At 34.6% G+C, this 22,764-nt stretch overlaps 1 protein-coding gene across 2 annotated transcripts in view; it reads left to right on the top strand.

The window, feature by feature from the left end:
- The first annotated feature begins 8,538 nt into the window (after positions 1–8,538).
- Positions 8,539–22,764, top strand: part of LOC129288646 (hydroquinone glucosyltransferase-like) — a 38,258-nt gene continuing 24,032 nt past the window's right edge. For both annotated transcript variants that reach the window (XR_008588041.1, XM_054925325.1), the window contains exon 1: positions 8,539–10,217. Coding sequence is in view for 1 of the 2 variants with exons in the window: in XM_054925325.1 (XP_054781300.1) it covers positions 8,749–10,203 (1,455 nt within the window). In the remaining variant the exon portion in view is untranslated. The remainder of the gene's footprint in view (positions 10,218–22,764) is intronic.

Here is a 22,764-nt window from a genome sequence, read left to right as displayed (position 1 = left end):
TAATATTTGGGGTTTCTCCAAGTTACTGGGACGTATGTCTCACTCTATTACCTTTGTACACATGTGAAAAGAGTACGAGCTAGGAAAGAAAATGAGGAAAGAGTAGCCTCACTTGATAGTGGTATGACTACCATTGTGTAAAATGAATGTATAAAGTTGTACTTAGGGATTTGAGTTACCAACTAGGATGCATAAGTATAAGTATATGTGGATATGAATATGTGAATGTGTAAATGATATATGTTATGAAAACTTGCTTGTGTACTTTGAATTGCATCTCGCTGAGGGTACCACAATAGTGGGTACATAGGTAGGCCTAGATGCCAATCAAGCAAGTACATGTGTTATTATGTAACTTGTTTTACTTGTATATATGTGAATTGTTATGTGAAATTATGTTATGTGTATATATGAGAACTTGACTCAAAGGGTGAGGCTTAGCCCCATTTGTAGGAGTCAAGTATATTTGTGATTCTTGACTATATGGTGAGGCTTAGCCCCATATTAAGAAGTTAGATGATTGAAGTGGAACAAGTATATATGTGTATATAGTTATTTGTAGTGTGCCTCATATAAGTCCACAAGTGTGTAATGTGACATTGAGAGGTCAAAATGAGTATGTGATGTGATATATGTGATTAGAAGTGTCAATCAAATGTATGAGGTTCCTTTAGACTTAGTTCAAGGCCCAAAATGGTCTAATGGGATAAGGAATAAGAAATTAACACTGAGGGTGCTAGTTTTTGAAAGAAAAAGTAGCTTTTTACACCCGAGTGTCAAATTTTAGATTGAACTATCAATCATGTCTAAACTTATCACATTAAATAGAATATGTTATAAGCTTCATATGGGTGCTTGAATCACCTCAATCAAATGTCAGAATTGGAATTGGCACATGGCGGAAGTTCGCCCTATGAACTATCTTATGATAGTAGAATTTGCTATCATATGCACTGTAACATCCTAAGTTTCTCAATTTAGTAATTATCAATATTTCCAAGGATAAATTGGTTAATTTAGATAAATTATTGATTGATGAAGTTTATGGGAGACTAATATGGTTTTTGCCTTAAAAATTTGGCGACACTATCTCTATGGGTCTGTGTTTAAAGTATTTAGTGATCACAAGAGTTTGAAGTACTTAGTAGATCAAAAGGAACTAAACATGAGACAATGTAGATAGATGGAATTTCTCAAGGACTATAATTTCGAGATCAAGTACCATCCAGGTAAAGCCAATGTAGTGGCCAATACGCTAAGTAGTAAAACGGTGCATGTCACTCACATGATGATCCAAGAGCATTGACTACTTGAGATTTTCTTAGATACTCAGAGGAAAGCACCTCAGATGATGTTGTATAATGTGCACTCTATAGTCATAACTAGTGAATTCTAGAAAGAGTTGCGAATTGCTCAGTTTGAGGACAAGTATCTACTCAGGATTCGTGAGGATATTGAAGAGAGAAGACTCACAAAATTTGGATTCAATGATGATGGATATGTGACTTATTAGGATTAAATTTGTGTATCGAGTGATGAGGAGATAAGGAAGATGATCCTAGAGGAAGCACATCATAGTGAGTATGTTATTCACCCTAGTGCCACTAAAATGTGTCAAGATATGAAGCAAATGTAGTGGTGGCCTGAAATGAAGAAAGATGTGATAGAGTTCGTTGCCAGGTGTTTCACATGTCAAAAAGTCAAAATTGAGCACCAAAGGCTTGGTGGTGTGTTGCAACCACTAAAGATCCCAGAGTAAAAGTAGGATAGCATATCAATAGATTTTATCACTGGATTGCCTAGAACTCAAGCGAGATATGACGTAATATGGGTACTTGTAGATTAATTGATAAAGTCAGTGCACTTCTTGACAGTGAAGACCACCTATTCACTTAAGAAGTATATTGAGGTCTATGTAAATGAGATAGTAAGACTTCATGGGGTGCCAAAAGACATTGTCTCTTATCGTGATCTGAGCTTCACATCAAACTTTTGGAGAGCACTACAGAGAGCAATGGGCACTAGGTTGAAATATAACACAGTCTATCATCCATAGACGAACGGTCAAACTGAGAGGACTATCCAAATGCTTGAAGATATATTGCGAGCTTATGTCTTAGAGTTGAGAGGTAGTTGGGATACACATCTACCATTAGTGAAATTCGCCTATAATAAAAATTTTCATTCTAGCATTGGAATGGCTTTGTATAAGGCATTATATGGAAGAAGATGTCGATCGCCCCTGTGTTGGACAAAATTGAGCGAGAGGAATTTGTTGGGTTCGGATTTGGTAGACCAAACCACCCAAAAGATTTAGTTAATTAAGCAAAAGTTGTTGATAGCCTAGAGTCGACAAAAGAGCTACGCAGATCGGCATAGAAGACCACTAGAATACTTGGTGACTGATTATGTGTTTTTGAGGGTCACCCCAATAACTGGCATTGAGAGATCGATAAAGGCTAAGAAATTGACTCCCAGGTTTATTGGTGCCTTTGAGATTTTAGAGAAATTGAGACATGCTACCTATCGGATTGACTTACCGCCCAATTTATCAGGTGTTCATGATGTGTTCTATGTAAGTTAGCTCAAGAAGTATCAACCAGATCCTTCTCATATTATTAAGCTGGAAGAGGTGGAACTTCAGGAAAACTTGACCTATCGAACCAAATCAGAGCAAATTATGGATGTGAAATATCAACAATTGAGGAACAAGACTATTCGATTGGTTAAGGTCTTTTAGAAGGTTATGAGTCTCAGTGATGTGACTTAGGAGACTGAGGACAAAATGAGGCAGTTATATCCCTAATTATTTTCACAGGTATGTATTTATGTAAGATTCAAAATTTTAGGGGCAAAATTCCTAAAAGGAGGGAAGAATTATAACATCCTAAGTTTTCTAATTAGTCATTATTAGTTATTCCAAGGTAAATTGGTCAATTTAGATAAATTATTGATTAATAATGTTTATGGAAGACTAATAGGGTTTTTGGATTCTTGATAGCCTTAGAAGAAGGCTAGGTCAATGTTTGAGCGAGTCATGATAGGGAAGGGAGTTTAAATTTTGGTGTGGCTTTTTGTGCCATGCGCCGCGGTGCACATGCAAAATCTACACTTATCAAATAGCGAACCAGACTGAAAATCAGGAGAGAGGAAAGAGTGAACTCGAGAGCAACGACAGAGAAGAGCTTATGGCTGCTAAAGCTTGGTTCCAATATAATTTTAGAGGCCTTATAAGCTTCATATACATTGGGTAAGCTTTCTTTTCTTTGCCCTCTCCCTCATTATGCAAAAATCTGGACATTTTTAATGAGGGCTTTGATTTAGATTTCCTTGAGTTTAAAGCAAACCCATTGGTCCATTTAAGGTCTTGGGGAGTTAAATCAAGCTTTTAATCCTAAGTTTATAAGTTTTAATGTGATTTAAAATTTTTGTTGACGGTTTAGATGTACCTTAAGTCTAATTTGAAGATTTTAAGACAATATAGGATAGTGGTTAGTGATTTTGGTGTATTAGAATGTTTGGGAATGGTTGATGTTAGCAAAGGAAATTGGATATTTTAGGCACTTAAAACCTAGTGAATTCAGGGTTATCCAGAGTGATAATTGATAATTGTCACTTAATTGTGTAGATTGAGTGTTGCTTGAGCTACCTCATGCGTATAGAACATGTGGAGCTAATGTTGAGCCACCATAACCCTTTTATGTGACAAAGGGTTGAGATAATAGAATAATTTACACTATTTGATTATATTGCTTAACTGTCTGCAAGTAGATATGTTAAATTTATTAATTAGGATTTGATAACCTTGCATATTGTGAAATGTAATTTTGTGCATGAAAAACTATTTGTGAACGATGAGAATGATGAACATCTTATATGGACTAGTTGAGAAATTTAAAATGTATATATATTAAATATGATGAGTGTTAGCATGATCATGTTAGGGGGTAGGAGTTTACCTATAAGAAGGAGTAGTGAAAGTCCATATAACATGTATCTCCTTAGTGTCTATAAGGCACGATTTTGGAGATTTTCTCCTTAGTATCCATATGGATACGGTATTGGAAAGTGATGCTCCTTAGCATCAATGATGTAGTGTTGAAGTAACGACACCCTGATTCATGTGTGATAGGGAGAAACCATAATCCTGAAGTAGGATAAGACACCTTTAGCTAGGTGATCCTACCACCAAAGGTGAGCTCAGACCATTGTGGATGTGTATTTAGTTCAAGAGCCTATGGTTTCAGTTAGGGTGATATGGAGGCTTGGATAGTAGAATGATCATGCTAGTGGTAAATGATTTGTGTTGATAGAAAAGAGTATGTTATAATATGTAAAAGTATATTTTGGTATTTTAATAGCTTTACTCCCTAATGGTTGTGCATGTTAACTAATAATAGTGAATTATTCTGTTACTGAGATGTTTATCTCACCCTGTGGCTATATCTTATAAGTGAGGGCTCCAGTAGGGGCAAGGGGAAGGAAGGGACATCTGAAGAGTGAAGAGCCTAGTTGTATAGCTCTTCCCTTTCCTCTTTTTGGGTATTGTATTGAATATTGTCAATACATAATGCCAACTTAAGAACATGACATTACTTTAGGATATCACTTGCATGAATATGTAATAAGTGTGCATATCTTGGTCCACGGTTGATGTTGTGTATGCTTGGCCAAGTTAAAATTACAAGTGATATAATTGAAGTGATTTATGTGCCAAAATGACCAAATTGACATGCACGTTAAATTTAATCCACCCCTTTATGTTATTGTCATGTAGGGGTTTGGTGGTTATTTTGAGTGTGATTGCTTATTTCTGTGATATTAATGAATTGTCATGTTATTTGTGGTCCTCTTGAGGTGGTCAAAGTGTCTCTCGCGCTAATGGCATTTGGCATTATGAACTTTGTATGTATTTTGAGGTAAAAACAAACCATTTTGAGTTCCAGTATCTATCTTTAAACAGATAATTGCTTAAGTGTAAGGCCAGTGCCATTAGTTAGAGGGCTCGAAGAGCTTCGTGTGGACACTTGAACTGCCTAAATCGAATGTCAGATGGCGAAACGGCACTCTCTGAAAGTTTGGAGAGCTGTCATGATCACAGATTGCCGTCATGACAGTAGGTGTGCGTCATAGTGCATGGTAGTTGCACTGCGGTACAAGTAGCCTTAGAGGGACTGTGCCATTCACCGCGACGGGCGTGGCTTACGCTACGGCAAATAGGCCAAATATTTGAAAAATGGCTTATTCTAGCCTAATTGAAGTGGTTTGATTTTTATACTTTTGTATTTGTTCTTAATTAACTTTTAATCATGGTTTGAGCTCAAACAATATTTCAAAAAGGGATTTCTTGGGATCCCATTATTTTAAACTAATTATTTTTTAGACCCTTAGTTTGTGATAACCTTTACTTGAGATTTTATCTAATCCTAACTATCACAACAGTGTGTAAGAGAGTGTTGTCTTGGTAATGTCAAGGCGGACATTACAATGAAGCATTGTGTGCCATACTGCGGTGCATGGCACAGAAAGAAATAGGGCACGTTGCTCTGTACCATATGCCGTAGTGCATGGCACATTCCCAAAAAAATACTTGTGCTCTATTAAGTCATTGAATTGTGTTTACGCTTTCATTAGCCCTTTTATTTGAATATTCTTGTACGAAGTCAGGATCTCATATGTTGAAAACAAATTGAGGGCTATTACTTTAATATTATTTTATGACTATATTGTAATGTGTGTAAATAGGATGGTAAAATCCAGATTGAGGAGGGGAGTTTACATATGTATATAAAATTTCTTGCCTACCCTATTGCCTCTTCCTTTTGAATTATAGCAATTGAAGTCTTGACATTACAAGATAATAGCAAGAGAGTGACATCTACCTTATTTCCATCACTAAGTTTGTTGTTCTGAAGGAAAAAGGATCATGTTATATTAAAGTTGCATACGCGCCGCACATGGCACAAAATTTTGAATGTCGTAGCATATGCTACATGCCCTGTGACACATGGCACAAAATTTTAAATAACCTGAGGAGAACATGAGAGACAGGGGTAAGAGAGCTGTCTCTACTAGGGCATCAAATATCAAGTACTAGGTGATATTACTGACCTATTGCTTATCGCATAAGTTTCATACCACCTTATGTTCCTAATCTACAATAATTTATCTTGAGTTAGGATATATTGAAATTGAATAAGGGAGTTTTAAAGGATTTTTTTCTTATCATTTGGTAATGAAAAGACTCTTGAGAGTCAAATTAAATTTCTGTGACTGATTAGGGAATTGATGGCTAAATTTGAGGTTGTAAGCCTAAATTGAGAAGTTTTGAAGGGTATAAGTGTTAGTGTCAATTGTGTTGAGTTGATAGAAGAGGTAGAAGGGTTTAAAGAAAATAGTTAGAGCTTGAGATTATTGAGTGTGGATGATTAAGGGGTTAATTGTGATAATTAGTATTTTGGTCAACTTGATAATTGACTATATTGCTAAACTGTGTAGCTTAACGTGAATTACACGTCGACATAGAAAAAAGGAAGCTAAAGGCTTGAATAGTACTATGGATAACCTTTATAGAAATAGAAGGTTTGAGATAACTAGGTAATTCATTCTGTTTATTAATTAGTTTAATTGTCTATAAGTAAATATGAAAAAGTGATACATGATTTTATCCATTGGCATGTTTTGGAATTTCATGTTTTGCATAAAAGGGGTTTGATTTAATGGTTTTAAAAGTAAGCTATTGTATACATATGTGTATGCATGGATATGTGATTGAAACATATGACATTATGTGTGGAAAATGGCATGATCATTTTAAGTTGGAAGTTCACCCTAAGTTGAGTGGAGAAGTGTGAAAGAAAATCTATATAATTGAGTTGACATTATGAGGCAATTTAGTGTAGAGTGTGTGAGAGAGAGAGAGAGAGAGAGAGAGAGAGAGAGAGAGCAAGAAGGTTCATTAGATAGATGATCACGTAAGTGTATGATTGGTTTTGTGAAAAAGGATATATATATATATATATATATAGTATTTATGAAAGTAATTCAACCATTGTGTTTACTTATTTATAGTTATTCCTGTTAATAAATAATAATGAATTATTTTGATTACTGAAATATTTATCTCACCCATAGTTACCATTTTATAGGTTTTGACAGTGGGAGCGGCAGAGGAAAAGAGCCAAGCCAAAAGTAGTAGAACTACTAATAGCCTATCCTAGTTGGTGTAATGAATTTGATTGTTTACAAGTCTTATTATGTACATAAGTTACTGTAAGATTGCATATACGTGTAATGTCTAGTGTACTTATGCATTTGTGGGTGTAACTTAGCCTTAGAGTGTGTAAATGTGTGATATGTGATGACTTTTGCTAAAGAGGCCTAAGATACCATTTTGAGTGCATGTTTGCATGCTTGAAAGTGATAAATGTGTGAAGTTTGGGCTAAGAGTATATGTGTGTGTGTAAGGGCGAAACTAGTCTTACTGTGTATGCTAATGGCAATTTAGTGGTCAAACTTGTGTATGCATGTGATTTTAATTATATGATTGTTTAATTAGGTGTCAAATGTCCTGTTGAATGTGGCCAAAGCCTTAAAAGTGGCTAATAATATATGGTTTAGTTTCAGGATGCTTGGATGAGTAGAAATAACATAAAACGATCATTTTGCATCATACCCTATAAATAGGAGTAGAAATAGTATATTCTTCTCATCCAAATTAAGTTGTCTCATCACAAGTATCACTATTGGGAGAATGATAAAGAGGTCCTAAAAGAATCAATTAATCAAGTTAGGTTCTAAGCATCAAATTTCATAAATTTGTAACTTAATCTCTTAATTTGCAACTCTATTATAATGAATTTGTAACTTGTATTTCAAATTTTAACCAAAAATAAACAAATTTTTTTTAACCATGTTAAAATTTGAAAAATAAATTATAAATTCATTATAATACGGTTGCAAAATTGAGAAATTAAGTTGTAAATTTTTAAAATTTTACACTTAAAACTTAATTTAAATTAATTGATCTTTTTAAAAAATTTTTATTATTCTCCAAATCACCATTAGATACAAGTTCAAAATTACGCGGCACTAGTTAATCAATTCTTTAAAAAACGATGGATTATTGGATGTAACTTGAAAACTACAGTGACTCATGAACTTAATGTCCCCCACCGGTCATGATAAAATTAGTCATGGAAAGTCTAAAAAGTCCAAATTATTCTCCATCATATTTAAAATATAAAACATTTTTTATCAGCTAATATATTGATCTTAATTAATGTAAGACAATTTGTAATAAGTGATCAATAGCATTGAATTTATTTTTTTAAAAAGTTTCTCTTATTAAACGTATTGTAAAGAGAGATTATATATAAAAAGTTTTTTGTAATTAAAATAAATTAATTTTAACTTAACAGTAATCTTAAAAAGTAAACTATTTTAGTGATACAAAAAATGACTTTTAATTATTTTTCCTTAATATTTATAAAATTAATTAAGAGTATCCTATAGATGGAGAGAATGTTCTTTACATTCAAACAAAGGCTAACAAAGGCGGCTTCTTACAGATCTTCGAGTCAACGTTGGGTGCTTTGCTTTGCTTTGCTTGCCCTTCACACAAGGCAGCATTCTTTTTTGTTTTTTCTAACTTTTGAAGCTATGCATGTTGCCTCTGCATACCCTTTATAAACCCAAATCACAACTTCCTTCGACAAATTATAAATCACAAGATACGGCTTAATTCCAATGGATCATCTTCTTCACAAGCCAACCATTCACATAGCAGCAGTCTCAATTCCAGCGTTCAGCCACCAAGCCTCCATTCTCGAGTTCTCAAAACGACTCGTTCAGCTCCACCCTCACTTGCACGTGACCTGCATCTTCCCCACCATTGATTCTCCTCCTGATCCCACCATCACCTTTCTTCAATCCCTCCCTTCTTCTTCCTCTATTCGCTGCATCTTCCTCCCTCCCATCTCCAAACACGATCTTGATTCTCAACTTCATCCTCCTGCTGTTCAGGTCCAACTCGCTCTTTCTCGCTCCCTTCCTTCTCTCCGTGATGCCCTCCAAACGCTATGTTTCGGTTCGTCGTCGTCGTCGTCCCCGCCACTTGTCGCTCTAATCACAGACCCTTTTGCGAATGAAGTTCTTGAGATAGCCAAGGAGCTCGATCTATTGTCCTTCATCTACTTCCCTCCTTCCGCCATGACGCTGTCTCTGTTTCTGAACTTGCCGAGGCTGGATCGAGAGGTTTCATGCGAGTACAGAGATTTGAAGAATCCAATCGAGATTATTCCTGGATGTGGCATTCCGATCAGCGGCCTTGATCTTCCCGAGCATCTTCAAGATCGATCTAGTCTCTCTTATGAGCTCATGCTTCAACGCTGTAAACGCTCCTCTCTTGCTCATGGGTTCTTGGTCAACACCTTTTTTGAAATGGAACAGAGCACTGTAAGAGCTCTTCAAAACGTGTTCCCAATCGGACCCATAGTCCAAACCGGGTCAAGTACCCCTGGAAACGGGTCGGGTTGTTTGAACTGGTTGCAAAATCAAGCCCCACGGTCTGCTTTATATGTTTCGTTCGGGAGCGGAGGGACACTGAGTCAGGACCAGCTCTATGAGCTAGCTTTAGGGTTAGAATTGAGCGATCAAAGATTCTTGTGGGTTGTTAGAAAACCAAGCGAATCAGCGAATTCTGCTTATTTGAGCGATGAAAAACAAGATCCATTGCAATTTTTGCCATTGGGATTCTTAGAAAGAACAAAACAACGAGGCTTGGTCGTGTCTTCTTGGGCCCCACAAAATGAGATTCTAAGACACAGTTCAACTGGAGGGTTTTTAACACATTGTGGTTGGAATTCGATCCTCGAGAGCATTGTGTGTGGTGTGCCGATGATCACGTGGCCGTTATTTGCAGAGCAGCAGATGAACGCCATTTTGGTGACGGAAGGGCTGAAGGTGGGACTAATGAGGCCAAAAGCGAATGAGAAAAATGGTGTTGTCGAGAAGGAGGAGATTGCTAAGGTAGTGAGAAGTTTAATGGAGGATGGAGAAGAAGGAGATGGGATTCGCAGAAGAATTGAGGAGTTGAAGGTTGCTGCTGCTTCTGCTTTGAAAGAAGATGGCTCCTCTACAATGACACTTTCTCAGGTTGTCGATCAATTGGAAACCTTTGGGAGGCCAAAAACGGATGAATGATCGTATGTTTTTTGGTAAGGACTTTTTTATTTTTATTTTTATTTTCTTTTTCAGTGTCAGGATAGAACTATCCAGAATGGGACTGCTCTACTTTACTGAATCACATCTTGATTCTTGAATTTTAATCAATCACTGGGCATGTTGAGGGGATGCGAAATTAATTAAATTTGATATATTTATTTTATTAAAATAAATTTTATATTTTTTTTAAATAAATGTAATATTTTAAATTATTGAGTTGTCTTTTAAATTATTTTAAAATATTTATATTTAATTATTAGGATTTAAAAAATATTATATTTTTAGTTTTTATTTTAATATATTTACATTTAATTATTAGAATATTTTTACTAAAACGCATTTTTACTTCAACGAATATCACTTGTGCAATTTTTTTTTTAATTTACTTTCTTGGACTTAGATTTTAAAATTTTCACCTTCAGGCTTATAAATTGGGTCTTTCTATATGTATAAAATTTAGAATTAATGTTAAAATTGGTTCACTAAGTTTTATGTCTATTCTCACACATAATTATCTATTTAATCATATTTTTGCTAATAAATTTAAAAAAATGACTTTCATCTGAATTAAAACTATTAATAAATTTAATAAAATATTGAAAGTCATTAAATAGCAAACACATGACATTTGAAAATTTAAAAACATAAAACACAATTTATAATGTCCGTCTTAATATTATCAAATACATAGAACACTAAACAAGAAACACCATAATGATCAAAAAAGTTTCAAAAATTGAGATTTCAAGAAAACGTTTTTGAAAAGCTATTTAAGTTTAAATTATAATTTAAAATAAAGTATGAAAGATAGTGAAAGCAATAAAAACAAATAACATCTAAAAACTAGCATAAAAGGCGACAATTTATCTCCCCTATAATAGCTCCATCCGTCATAGCACATATGCTGTTCGCTATGGCAGATGCCACAGAGAGCCAATGCTCTTGCTAAGTATTGCACTGTGGCATACCACTAATGTCATGGATAATTGTCATGACCGCACTCCAAGCCAAACTTTAAAAACACGCCAATTCGTCATCTGACGTTTGATGCGAGTGATTCAAGCGTCCACACGAAACTTTTAGAGCCACCTAGTTATTGACACTAGTCTCACAACCAAATATTAAACCAATTGAAAGTTGGACATCTGTAAAAAATGGTACCTTTTCTTTCGAAAACAACAACCAAGATATTCAAACTCACTTATCAAGTGTCAATAATTGTGAAACCACTTGAACTAACTTAAATAGATCATAAATAACCTAATTACATAGTTAAATCATAATTATAATATCCCACGCAAGATTTGGCTACCAAAATCCCCAAATACAACATAATTTCAAGGGGAAACAACAATCTATCATAAACTTTTCTAGGCCATACAACCACATAATCAATCATCAACATGACACTTACATTAGTATCTTGACCTCCCACAACCATTACATCACAATTATAACATTATAGATCAAGATACCCGCAAACTACAACAATATTCATGTGAGTGACCACCAAGCAATAAATGATCATAAGTTGGCATATGTATATTTAATTTGTTACAAAACCATAAGAAAGAGAAAAGACAATATAAACACAAGTCCCCTCAATACTCGGTTGTACCTTTCTTCCTTTAGCCCCTATCGGAGCCTTCATCTAAAATGTAAACATGGGGTAAGTCGAGGACTCAATAAACAAATAGTTTAATCAAACTACTAGTATATAAGAATAGATAGTGAGTATGTGAAATGGCACATAAAACATATGGAACAAGTTACATACATACTTATAGTTATAGAATGATATGCATTATCAACATATCATCTTATACCCTCCTTATATCTTTCGATTAAATCTGTGTACTGACAACTCAATTGAACCAAATCCATGTGACTGGATTGGCCCAAACTCACCAATTATGGGAGGCAACCTTGGCCAAGAGTGCCTTCACCCACTATGAATTACAGATTCCACCTGTCCACAAATACTAGGGGTGTCGGTGCCTAATCTATGTCACATAGTATTGGAATTTTCAAACAATAAAGAACTGTGCATTGGGGCCTCCATGGTGCCAATATACCATTTGAATTTTCAAATAATATTCCTAATATCACACTAGATTGAACTCTCACCCTCTCACAATGACCATGACAAAAATGTGCTCAATGATTTCCACATATAACCATAACATGTAATTTTGACTATAGTGATCACTTCCACTTAAACTGTAAAATTTCACAAATAATTATACTTGAATATAAGGTTTAGTCTTCTAAATCCACAATGTTCAAAACACAATTTCCATTCCACTTCACATAAAGTTTCTAAATCATAATCATTTCATGTTAATACTATACTAATACAAAACAAGAGTATTAGCTTTAAAAATAACCACACAACCGTCTGAACAAGCAAATAGAGAGTTTATACAATCCGATTACCTCATTCCTTATGTCACTAAAAGGGTTATTGTGGTCAAACAATGGCCCCACGTGTATCTACTTGCGTAATAATGCTCGATCAATATTTAATCTACAAGATTAAATATTTAATTATCAATCGACACATTAATTAACCCCTTTTAACACAAATTTTGAGTACCTATTATACCCAAAACCTTAATTTAATCCCTATCAATTCTCCCAACATATTTCGTTAATCCCATTTAACACCAGAACATACTAATAACCCCAAATCTCTACTCTCATTACTCTTAATCTCCCTATTTCCACTTAGGGTTCGTCTAAACCGAATCCAAAAACTCCAAATCATTATATAATCCATAAACTCAAGTTTAGAGGCTTGATTTAATTCTCTAAGACCATAACTAAGTCAATGGGTTCAGTTATTACCCAAGGGGAATGAAACTCAAGCCCCACATTACCCCAAACCATTAAAAATTCACATAAAGGGAGTAGGAGAGATGTAAGATGTAAGGTCCGCTATATAATCCGAATTTTACCAATCCACACACACCTAATACCATACAATAACAATACAATATCAGAATAATAGCTCTTAACTTGTTTTAAAAATGTAGGATCTTGACTTCATAAAAAGTATGTTCAAACAAGAGGGCTAACGAAGGTATAAACGTAAATTTATGACTCAAAGAAACACAATTATTTTTCTAGAAAACGTGTTATGTGATGCGGCATGCACCATCATGTGCCACAACATGTGGTATAGAGCCATAGGCTCCCTTCACTGTGCCATGCGCCATGGTGTGACATATAATACGTCGTGATGCATATGATAGCAATTTTGCTATCAAATGACAATTTACAGAAGCAAACTTCTGCCATGCACGAATTCTACATCTATTGTCCAATTAAAGTGATTCAAGCACTTACACAAAGCTTTTAACATATTCTATCTAATGAGATAAGTTTGAACACAATCCAATGGGCCGATCTAAAATTGGATAACCTAAGCATTCAATTCTCATTCCTTATCCCATTAGACTACTTTGGGCCTTGAACCAAGTTCAAAAGGATAACACATACCTAATTGACACATTATAATCCATATATCACAGCAAATACTTATTCTGACCTCTTAATGCCACATCACATACTTGTGGACTTATATGGGGCATAATACATGTAGTCACATATACATATAAACTTATTCAACTTTCAACCTTTCAACTTTCATATATGGGGCTAAGCCTTACCATATGGTCGAGAATCACTAGTACACTTGACTCATACAAATGGGGTTAAGCCTCACTATTTAGTTAAGATCCACACATATGCACATATATATATTCATAATAAATTCACATTTCATACAAGTGGAATAAGTTACACATCATAACATAAACTTGCTTGGATAGCATCTAGGCTTACTCACATATTCACCACTATGATAAACTCAGTGAGATGTGTAACCTCCTCCCATATCCACTCAATACAGGAGAAGATTAACAGAATCACTACTTCATCACATTGATTCAACAATCAAAGAATTTATTTGAAAAGCTTTAACCAAAGACTTATTTCATAAAATCATCAAAACCATAATACATTTGAACAATACACAATGGAAGCAAAACATATGCATTCACATCACCTATTACATGATATAAAGACCATAAAATTAAGTTGAATTATAGGCCATGCATCATAGCATGCAGCATGTGTGCCACGACATGTGGCACAAAGCCACACGCCTAAACTCTTTGTGACATGCGCCGTAGCATGTGACACCATGCACTGTGGTGTGCCTGTCTAAAATTTTTCTATCATTTTAATAGCAAAATGATAAACTTTCAGCATGCGCTAACATGAAGCTTATCTCGTAAGCTAGCTAATGAGACAGTTTGGACATAATCTAACAATCTGATCAAAATTTGAACACTCGAGTGCATAAAGTCACTTTGTCTAAAAATTTTCCACACCCAAGCACTCAAATTGATTCCTTTCTCTCATTAGATTACATAAGGCCTTGGATTAAGTCCAAAAGAACCTAATATACTTGATTGACCAACATGTATCACAATTATACCTATATACCAAAATTTGACCCCTTAATAGCTAATTTTCACTTTTCAAAACTTTTAACAATTTGCTATTACTTGGCACAACTTGGCCCACATGGCCTTTTTTCTCTACACATTCATATATTCACATTCATAACATATATATTACTCAATTTTAGTCCCAAATTATTCATTTCATCATAATTTCTCATATGGGTTTAAGATTCACCATCTTCACTACACTTTCAACATATATATGCCCAAATCTTAGCCCCTGATTCATTTCATCATATGCATATATAATTAGATTAAGATTTCATAAAATCACTACTCAAAACATGCATGCAACTTTATGACAACTTATTTACACATACATACACAAGTTTTCTAGTTCATTACACAAAACTCTTACACAAACTCTAGAATCACACGGCTTCTTGACTCTAAGCCGGTCTTGACTCTCTTCCTTTGCCTTGATCATTGTTTGGTCCTCTAAAAATGTAATCATGACAGTAAGATAAAAATCTTAGTAATAGAATAACTCACTCCTATTGACTATCACATGCAACTATATGAAAGTAAAGCATAATATACCATTTTAACATAATGTATCACATGCTTCATTTCAAATAACCCTCATATCAGACATTTCATCACTTTTAAACTTATTTCACCACTTTTCTTTGCTTATACCATACATAGCAGTATATTGCGTCATATAGCATGATCACTACTGATCAAACCTTTAAATCACCCTGACATGAAACCATAGGCTCGACTTAGATCAATGTACACTCTTATTGGTCCTGAGCTTACCTTTAGTGGTAGAATACCTGGTTAAAGTTGTTCTATCTCACTTTCAGACTATGATTTCCCCCAATACACACAATGGAATGTCATTGACTCCAACATCGTATCACACAGAAACTAAGGAGTCCTATATCTCTAACACTGCATCTCAATAAATACTAAGAATATCTTCTCCAATGCTGCACTTTAAAAGATACTAAGGAGGTAAAATTCTACAACACCATATCCCATCAGGAATTAAGGAGAATATGCTATATGGTTTTATCACCACTTCTTTACTTAGGTGAACTCCCACCCCTATGATCATGCTTTCCGAATCATTCAAGGTTCCTCATTACTACTTTACATTTTTTCTCATACATAACACACACATATATATACAAACCATATAAAATCACCTTTTTCAATCCTTTTATCCAGTCAAAAGTTATTTCATGCAACATTCACAAAATACTATAAATCATGCTTAGTTGAAAACCATTTCATACATTACATAGCATACTGACATACAGTTACAATGAATAGTCAAACAAAGGAACTTATTTAGTTATCTCAACCCTTCTGTCACTAAAAGGTTACTCGTGGATTTCAACTACCATAACAGCTTATCACAAGCTTTTTTTCTTAACTCACACGATCAATATGCCAATCTGAATACATTTGACAAATTTTAGTCATTAGTCTATTTTGACCAAAAACACATATTTACTAATTATGGCTATATTAAGTCGTATTCCATTACTATCCGATTATTACTTTACATCACCTTAATCAGTCTCATTTCACTCAAATCATATTTTTATCCTAAAATCTCTTTCTCTTAAGGCTAAATTAAGCTTACAGGTTCAAAGCTCTACCATTCAGCTTTAAACCAGTCACAAAGCTATAATTTAACTCCCAATAACCTTTTTATTACAATTAGGTAAGAATCAAACCCTCAAATTTCACCAATTCAATTTTTCTATAACTCATTTTTAGAGAAATTTGTGTAGAATGGAAGGTAAGGATTATACATAGCTTCCTTACTAAGTTATCAATCAAAATGGCTTGCCCTAGCTCTTCAGCCCTTCTCTTCTCCTCTTGTGTGTTTCAGATTTCTCCCTTCTGAAATTTCTAAAATTTCATGACTTAAGAAGTCACTTTCTGGTCCATGTGCCATGGCATATGTAGCATAAGATGCGGCACGTGGCACAATGAGATTAGTTCTCACCATGCGTATTTGCTTTGACTCAAAAGGCAATCCTCTCACCCATATCTATTCGCACAACATCTTGACAAGTCAAACTATCAAGTAATCATCTAAATCTCTAATCTCATACTAGTTGAACTATCAGCTAATCAAGGGATTAAGAAATTTAAGATGTTATACTAACCGAGGCTATTCTTTCCTCATTTCCTTTCCTGGCCTTCTTGTGCTCTCTTCACCTGTATACAAAAGTAATTGAGTGAGACATATGTTCTAATAACTTGGATAAACCTCAATTACTAGCTAGTAACTTAAATTATAAACAAGAGATAAAGTAGCATAATTTCAATGAAACAATATAAATATACATGCATACATTATCATTCTCATGCATTGCTATGCTCATGCACTCTCGATTCCCCCTAGTAAAGCAAGCTCTATACTTGAACCAGGACTTCTAGCCTTACAAGAAATAGGGCCTACTAAATCACTGTCTTGGTCTAGGAATCATCAGTATGGGTGGTCTCTTGAGTCCCACCTAGTAGAGCATTCTCAATACTTAAACTGTCAAGACTTCTTAGCCTTACATAGAGTAGGACCATGACCCCTTACCCTATCTAAGTGTAACACTTGCCCTGAGTGTTATCTAAAAATCAAATAATTCAAATAAACTAAGTGTGGTTAAGGAGTTGATCCTCTAACCAACTTAAGAAATAAATCATTTAAATCACTAAACAGATACATCATCGCAAAATAAACATTTAAGACTTTAAAAAAAATTTATAGATTCTACCTATAGCGCACAGAAGCAAGCTAGATGAAAGTAGGATAAAGATGCTGTCATGATAGCATTAAATTACTATCATGACAACCCTCCCAAGCCAACTTTTAGGAGGCACCGTTCCGCCATTCGACCTCCAATCAAAGTGATTTTAAAGCTCACATGTCACATTCAAAGGGTACTATAAGTGTACCAAATTTCAAAAAGATCTAATGATTGGATTAAAAATTAGACATGTTACAAGTTTGATCATTTTTGCTGTCATGACAGTTTTGACAGCACTAAAAGCTGTCATGATAGCACCTTCAGATTAACTTTCAGAGTACACCATTTTATCATCTGACCTCCGATCAGAGTGATTCCAAAGCCCACATGTCACTTTTAAAGAGTACTATTAGCATACCAAATTTTAAAAAGATCCAACGGACGGATTAAATTTCGTGCATGTTGCAATATCATCACCATTGCTGTCATGACAACACTTTTGTTTGTCATGACAGCTCTTCTAGACCAAATTCCAGAGTACGTCATTTCTCTGTCTGATATCCAATCGACATGATTCCAAAGCCTACATGAAGCTTATAAAAGGTTTTACTTGTGACCCAAAAGTACAGTTTTAGAGAAATCCAACGGTCGGATTAAGATTTAGACACTCGATGCAAAAGTACAGTTTTTTAGTAAAAACCCATTTTCAAAATTATTCAAATTTTATCCTAATGGTCATAAACCTGTGAGAACACTTTGAATACGTCAAATAGGAGTAAGAACACCTGATAGAACATTTAAATGATACAAAAACCTTTTATACCAAAATTTGACCTCCTGGGTACCATTTCCCAAAATGGACCATAAACTCCTAAAATGCACAAATCATACAAGAGTGGCCAAAAATTATTCCAAATATCATATACACATATGAATATGCACGCTAAATATTTTCATTTGGCTCAGAGATCTCTGGGGGTTCCACGCACCCACTCTCTCTATCCAAGGTTTATGTTTGCCCATAGCACACCATTTGCAATGCAACCACTTTGCATTTGCTTGTCGAATCACATATATACCAAAATAAATATTTGCTTATAGTGAAAACTGGTCTACTAAATAAATTCATTAAAACTACACACCATAGCCAAGTTTCCTAACCACAAGTCTACAAGTAAACAAAAATTCACACACAAGCCATACAATCCACACATACTCACACACATATACATAATCACATCCTACTGACACCATAATTCTAAATACATTACAATAGATTTGCTCCAAAGAAAGGGGTTACAGTTCTTTACAATTCACAAACAACCCCTAGCTTTGCTCCTTTTCCTGTCCTCCACTGATTTCTTCGCCTGGACTTGGAAATATTGAAAAGAAAGGGGTGAGATAACCACAGTCTTAATAATAGAAAATCTACATTGATTATTACAAAGTAAGCCATAATTGAATAAACAAATAATAAATTTAACATAGTATATAATTTAGCCATTTAAAATGCATGAATGCATGACATAGGCCGGTATGGCCTTTCATGACCAACAGAATGCTCCCTGGTACTCTTTAACTCACAGGTAACCTTATACCTACTTTTACCTCCACAGGCACAAAATATAATCTAAGGCATGATCTAATCTATCGAACCGCCTATGCCCCTTCAATGTGAATCCTGAGCAGTCAAAGCTAACTCCCTCTCACAACCAGCCCGACTTACTCTCCATGTGAAGGCTACCTTGGCCTAGGCACTCAACCTCACACTTCATATGTCGGATTTCCTCCCCCACTGAGAGGTGTTAAACACTCAATACACTAACCACTTTAGTGCACTGAGCCCACAATACGTAAGGCAATATTGAGTACTGGCAGTGTGCCATAGAATATCAAAAGTCCACACTTCTCATTGGTGACTCCCACCGAGATCATACCTTTTATTCCGTATCTACCTTTCTCACGAGTATTGACCACTTCAACACTCTAAGGTAGTATAACATTTATAAATCTTCCTAAATGGTTCCCTTAGCCTATCTAAGGTACCTTAGTTACACTTTCTTAAGTGCAAATTTGTTCTTTATTATTACAATACATGCAAACAAATCTCATTTTAATAAAATATATATTGTTAAACAATTAGAAAAACATATTTGCACTATAATCAAAGTAGTACCCCCATAACCACTTATAAAGCACATTTAATCTTTTAAAACATGTAAATGCAGATAGCTAGTAATATTTATTCAAAAATAGCTAAAACAAAGTAATAAGAAATATAAATTACACTATTACCTCAACCCTTTGGTATCAAAAGGGTTCCTCTTGTACAAAATAGGACTTAGCTTGTTCCTTAATTTTCAATAAGTTCCACCAACAATTTTTCTACAACATATAACTGATTCACAATCACTTTTCATGGCAAATGGCATATAAGAAGACTATAACTCATACCACATAACTTGGGTCAATGAGCCATAATTCATCCCAATAGTTTATATATTAACCAACCATTCACATAATACTACTTAACCACCAAACCATTTATTAGCCACAGCTAAGCCAATTTTCAATTCATATAATTTTTAATCAATTAAAAACTTCACTTAGTATCACCAACTTTTAACCATTAACCTTTATAATGAAACCAAACCTTAATTTAAATCTTATTGGGTTCAAATAGCAAATTAGAACCAAATTAATAGACTTAAACCATTGGGAGCAAAACCTAACCTGTTGGGGTTTGACTTTTGTCCTAAAACTCTATTTTCATCCAATTACCCCGCTCAAAACATTAGGGCATCATGTACAACTCAAAACATCTCCAAGAATCTAAAAAAATCAAAGCTTACATGAATAAAGCCTTAGGATCAAAATTCAAAATTTTCTCTTCTAAAAATTGAAGAAAATCAAGAGGGGAAGGATGAGGATTGAAGTAGGGAGTTTACCTGTGTGTAGCCGAGCTTGCAACGGTCGCAAAGCCTCCTAGATCCAAGCCTAACTCCCTCTCTTTCTCCTCTCTTTCTTCCGCTCACTCTCTCGTGCTCTTTGTTCTTTCCTTTCCAATTCAGTTTTTGCATTCTATTTCCTCTTAAAAATGCTGATCTAACACTTTGGAAAAAATTACAAAAAAGGGCCGAACATTTTTATTATAGCACAAGCCTGGATCAACTTTGATAATTTTTTCCATAGTTAAAAAATCAAATAAAACCAAACTTTGCTGAGAAAAATTCAACTTTGGACTTTATCAAATTATTCTTAATTTTAATTTATTATAGATATTTTATTTTATTTTTAAAATAAATTCAAATCTTAAAATTTTAGGATGAGTTACACTAAGGTACACTCATGGATCATTTTCCTAAGTCCTTTCCTGATAGAGCAAGCTCTGCGCTCAAGACTTCAAGATCTCTTTGTCTTTCCTGGCAGAGTAAACTCTACGTTCAAGACCTTCAAGACTTCCTAGCCTGAATAGAGTAGGGTTATGACCCCCTACCCTAGTCTATGATATACTCACGAATGCAATGCTCATGTCTATGCACATGTCTTTTCACATACATTTCATACACCACTCACACACTCATATGTGTATCCCTTTTCACAATATTGCCACTTTATTAGTTCATAAATCATAATGCATATAGTTATCTAAAGTATTTGTAAATAATTTCACAAACGAACAAGTTAAAAGGGCTATTCTAGTTACCTTTTTACCCTACTAATCTAAAAGTTATCGTTTGCATTGAACGCTCAAGTCTCCAAATTCCTTAAGAAACCCTCAAATGTTCAATCAACATAATGAACATCCTTCAATCAATTTCTAACACCTAACACAAGCATTAATTTGACTAAGTCAAATTCCTTAATATATAAAAATAAATCAATTAACAACTCTTGAATTCCATATAATCCTTTTCTCTATAATTGGTTTGCCCTTAGGCTACTCAAATGACCGAAACACCCGCCTAACTCATTTATTTACTAATTTTCTCTATTTCAACCTAATAATTTAGGTTAATTAAGCCTATATCCTCATAATTCAATCATTAAACTTCAAACCAATTGCAAAACCTTAGTTTCGCATTCAAAATCCCTTTTTAAGCCTTTCCCTTAGATTTCAATTCCTTAAAACTTCTTGATTCAATTTCTTCTATCGACCAAACTTAAAGAAATTTAGGTAGAAATGTAGTATAAAGGCTGTATGATACTTACTCGACAAGTCATTGGCCGACACAAACTCCCGATAACTAGAATAATCCAAGCCCTAGTAGAGCCAAGCTCCCTCTCCTCCTCCAAATATGTTTTCCCTCTCTTCCTCTTCTAATTTCACAAGCTAGAAACGTCAGCTTTAAGTGAATTTTGTGCCATGCATTACAGCACATGCCATGATGCATGGCATAGTGAGATGATTCGTATTGTTGCTCCCACATTACATCCTGACTTACTATTCCACCATTCAATCCTATTAATATTAATCAACCAACACAAAAATCAACCTAATATCAAACCATAATCAATCCACTAATTACTACTAATGAGCAACTAATTTCTTGAATTGAAATTCAGGATGTTACAATTCTCCCTCCTTTAAAGGAATTTTGTCCCTAACATTCAAACACAGTTATAACTCACCTTAAAGAAATAAATGGGGTATTTCCACTTTATGCTCTCTTCTGTTTCCCACGTCATGTCACCAAGAGCCATTTTTTTGCTAAAACACTTTTAGTAATCAGATAGTCTTATTACACAAGTGCTTTTCCTTAACATTCACTATCCAATTTGGTTCAGCTCGGTAAGTGAGATTCTCTTAAAGCTCTACTTCCTCAAGCTCAATCACATGTGATGGATTCAGTTGATGTGCTTTCAATTGTGACACATGAAACACATCATGTATCTCGAATAAGGGCGAAGGTAAAGCAATTCTATAAGCCATAGGACCTACTCTGCTTAGTATTTAGTACGGTGTCATATAATGAGGCAATAACTTGTTAGCTCATATAGTCCTACCAATACTAGTCAATGAAGAAACTTAGAGAAACATATAATCTCTGACTTCAAACTCCAATGGTTGATGCTACCTATCAGCATAACCTTTTGACAGCTCTGGGCAATAAGAAGCTTCTGTCGAACACTCAGATCTTCTATGTGGTTTGATCTACAATGATCCAAACTAATCACATTACCTCAATCCAACCTAACATAAGGGATATCTACACTTTCTCCCATACAATTGCTCTTATAGTGCCATCTGAATACTCAAATAGCAGCTGTTTATTGTAGATGAACTCAGCTAAAGGCAA

This window comes from Prosopis cineraria, unplaced genomic scaffold, assembly GCF_029017545.1.
Source record: "Prosopis cineraria cultivar Desert tree isolate PC_DT_omini unplaced genomic scaffold, ASM2901754v1 PC12, whole genome shotgun sequence".
Taxonomy (NCBI): domain Eukaryota; kingdom Viridiplantae; phylum Streptophyta; class Magnoliopsida; order Fabales; family Fabaceae; genus Prosopis; species Prosopis cineraria.
The sequence above is the reverse complement of the archived record's forward strand: the minus strand, read 5'-3'. Positions and strand labels throughout refer to the sequence as shown.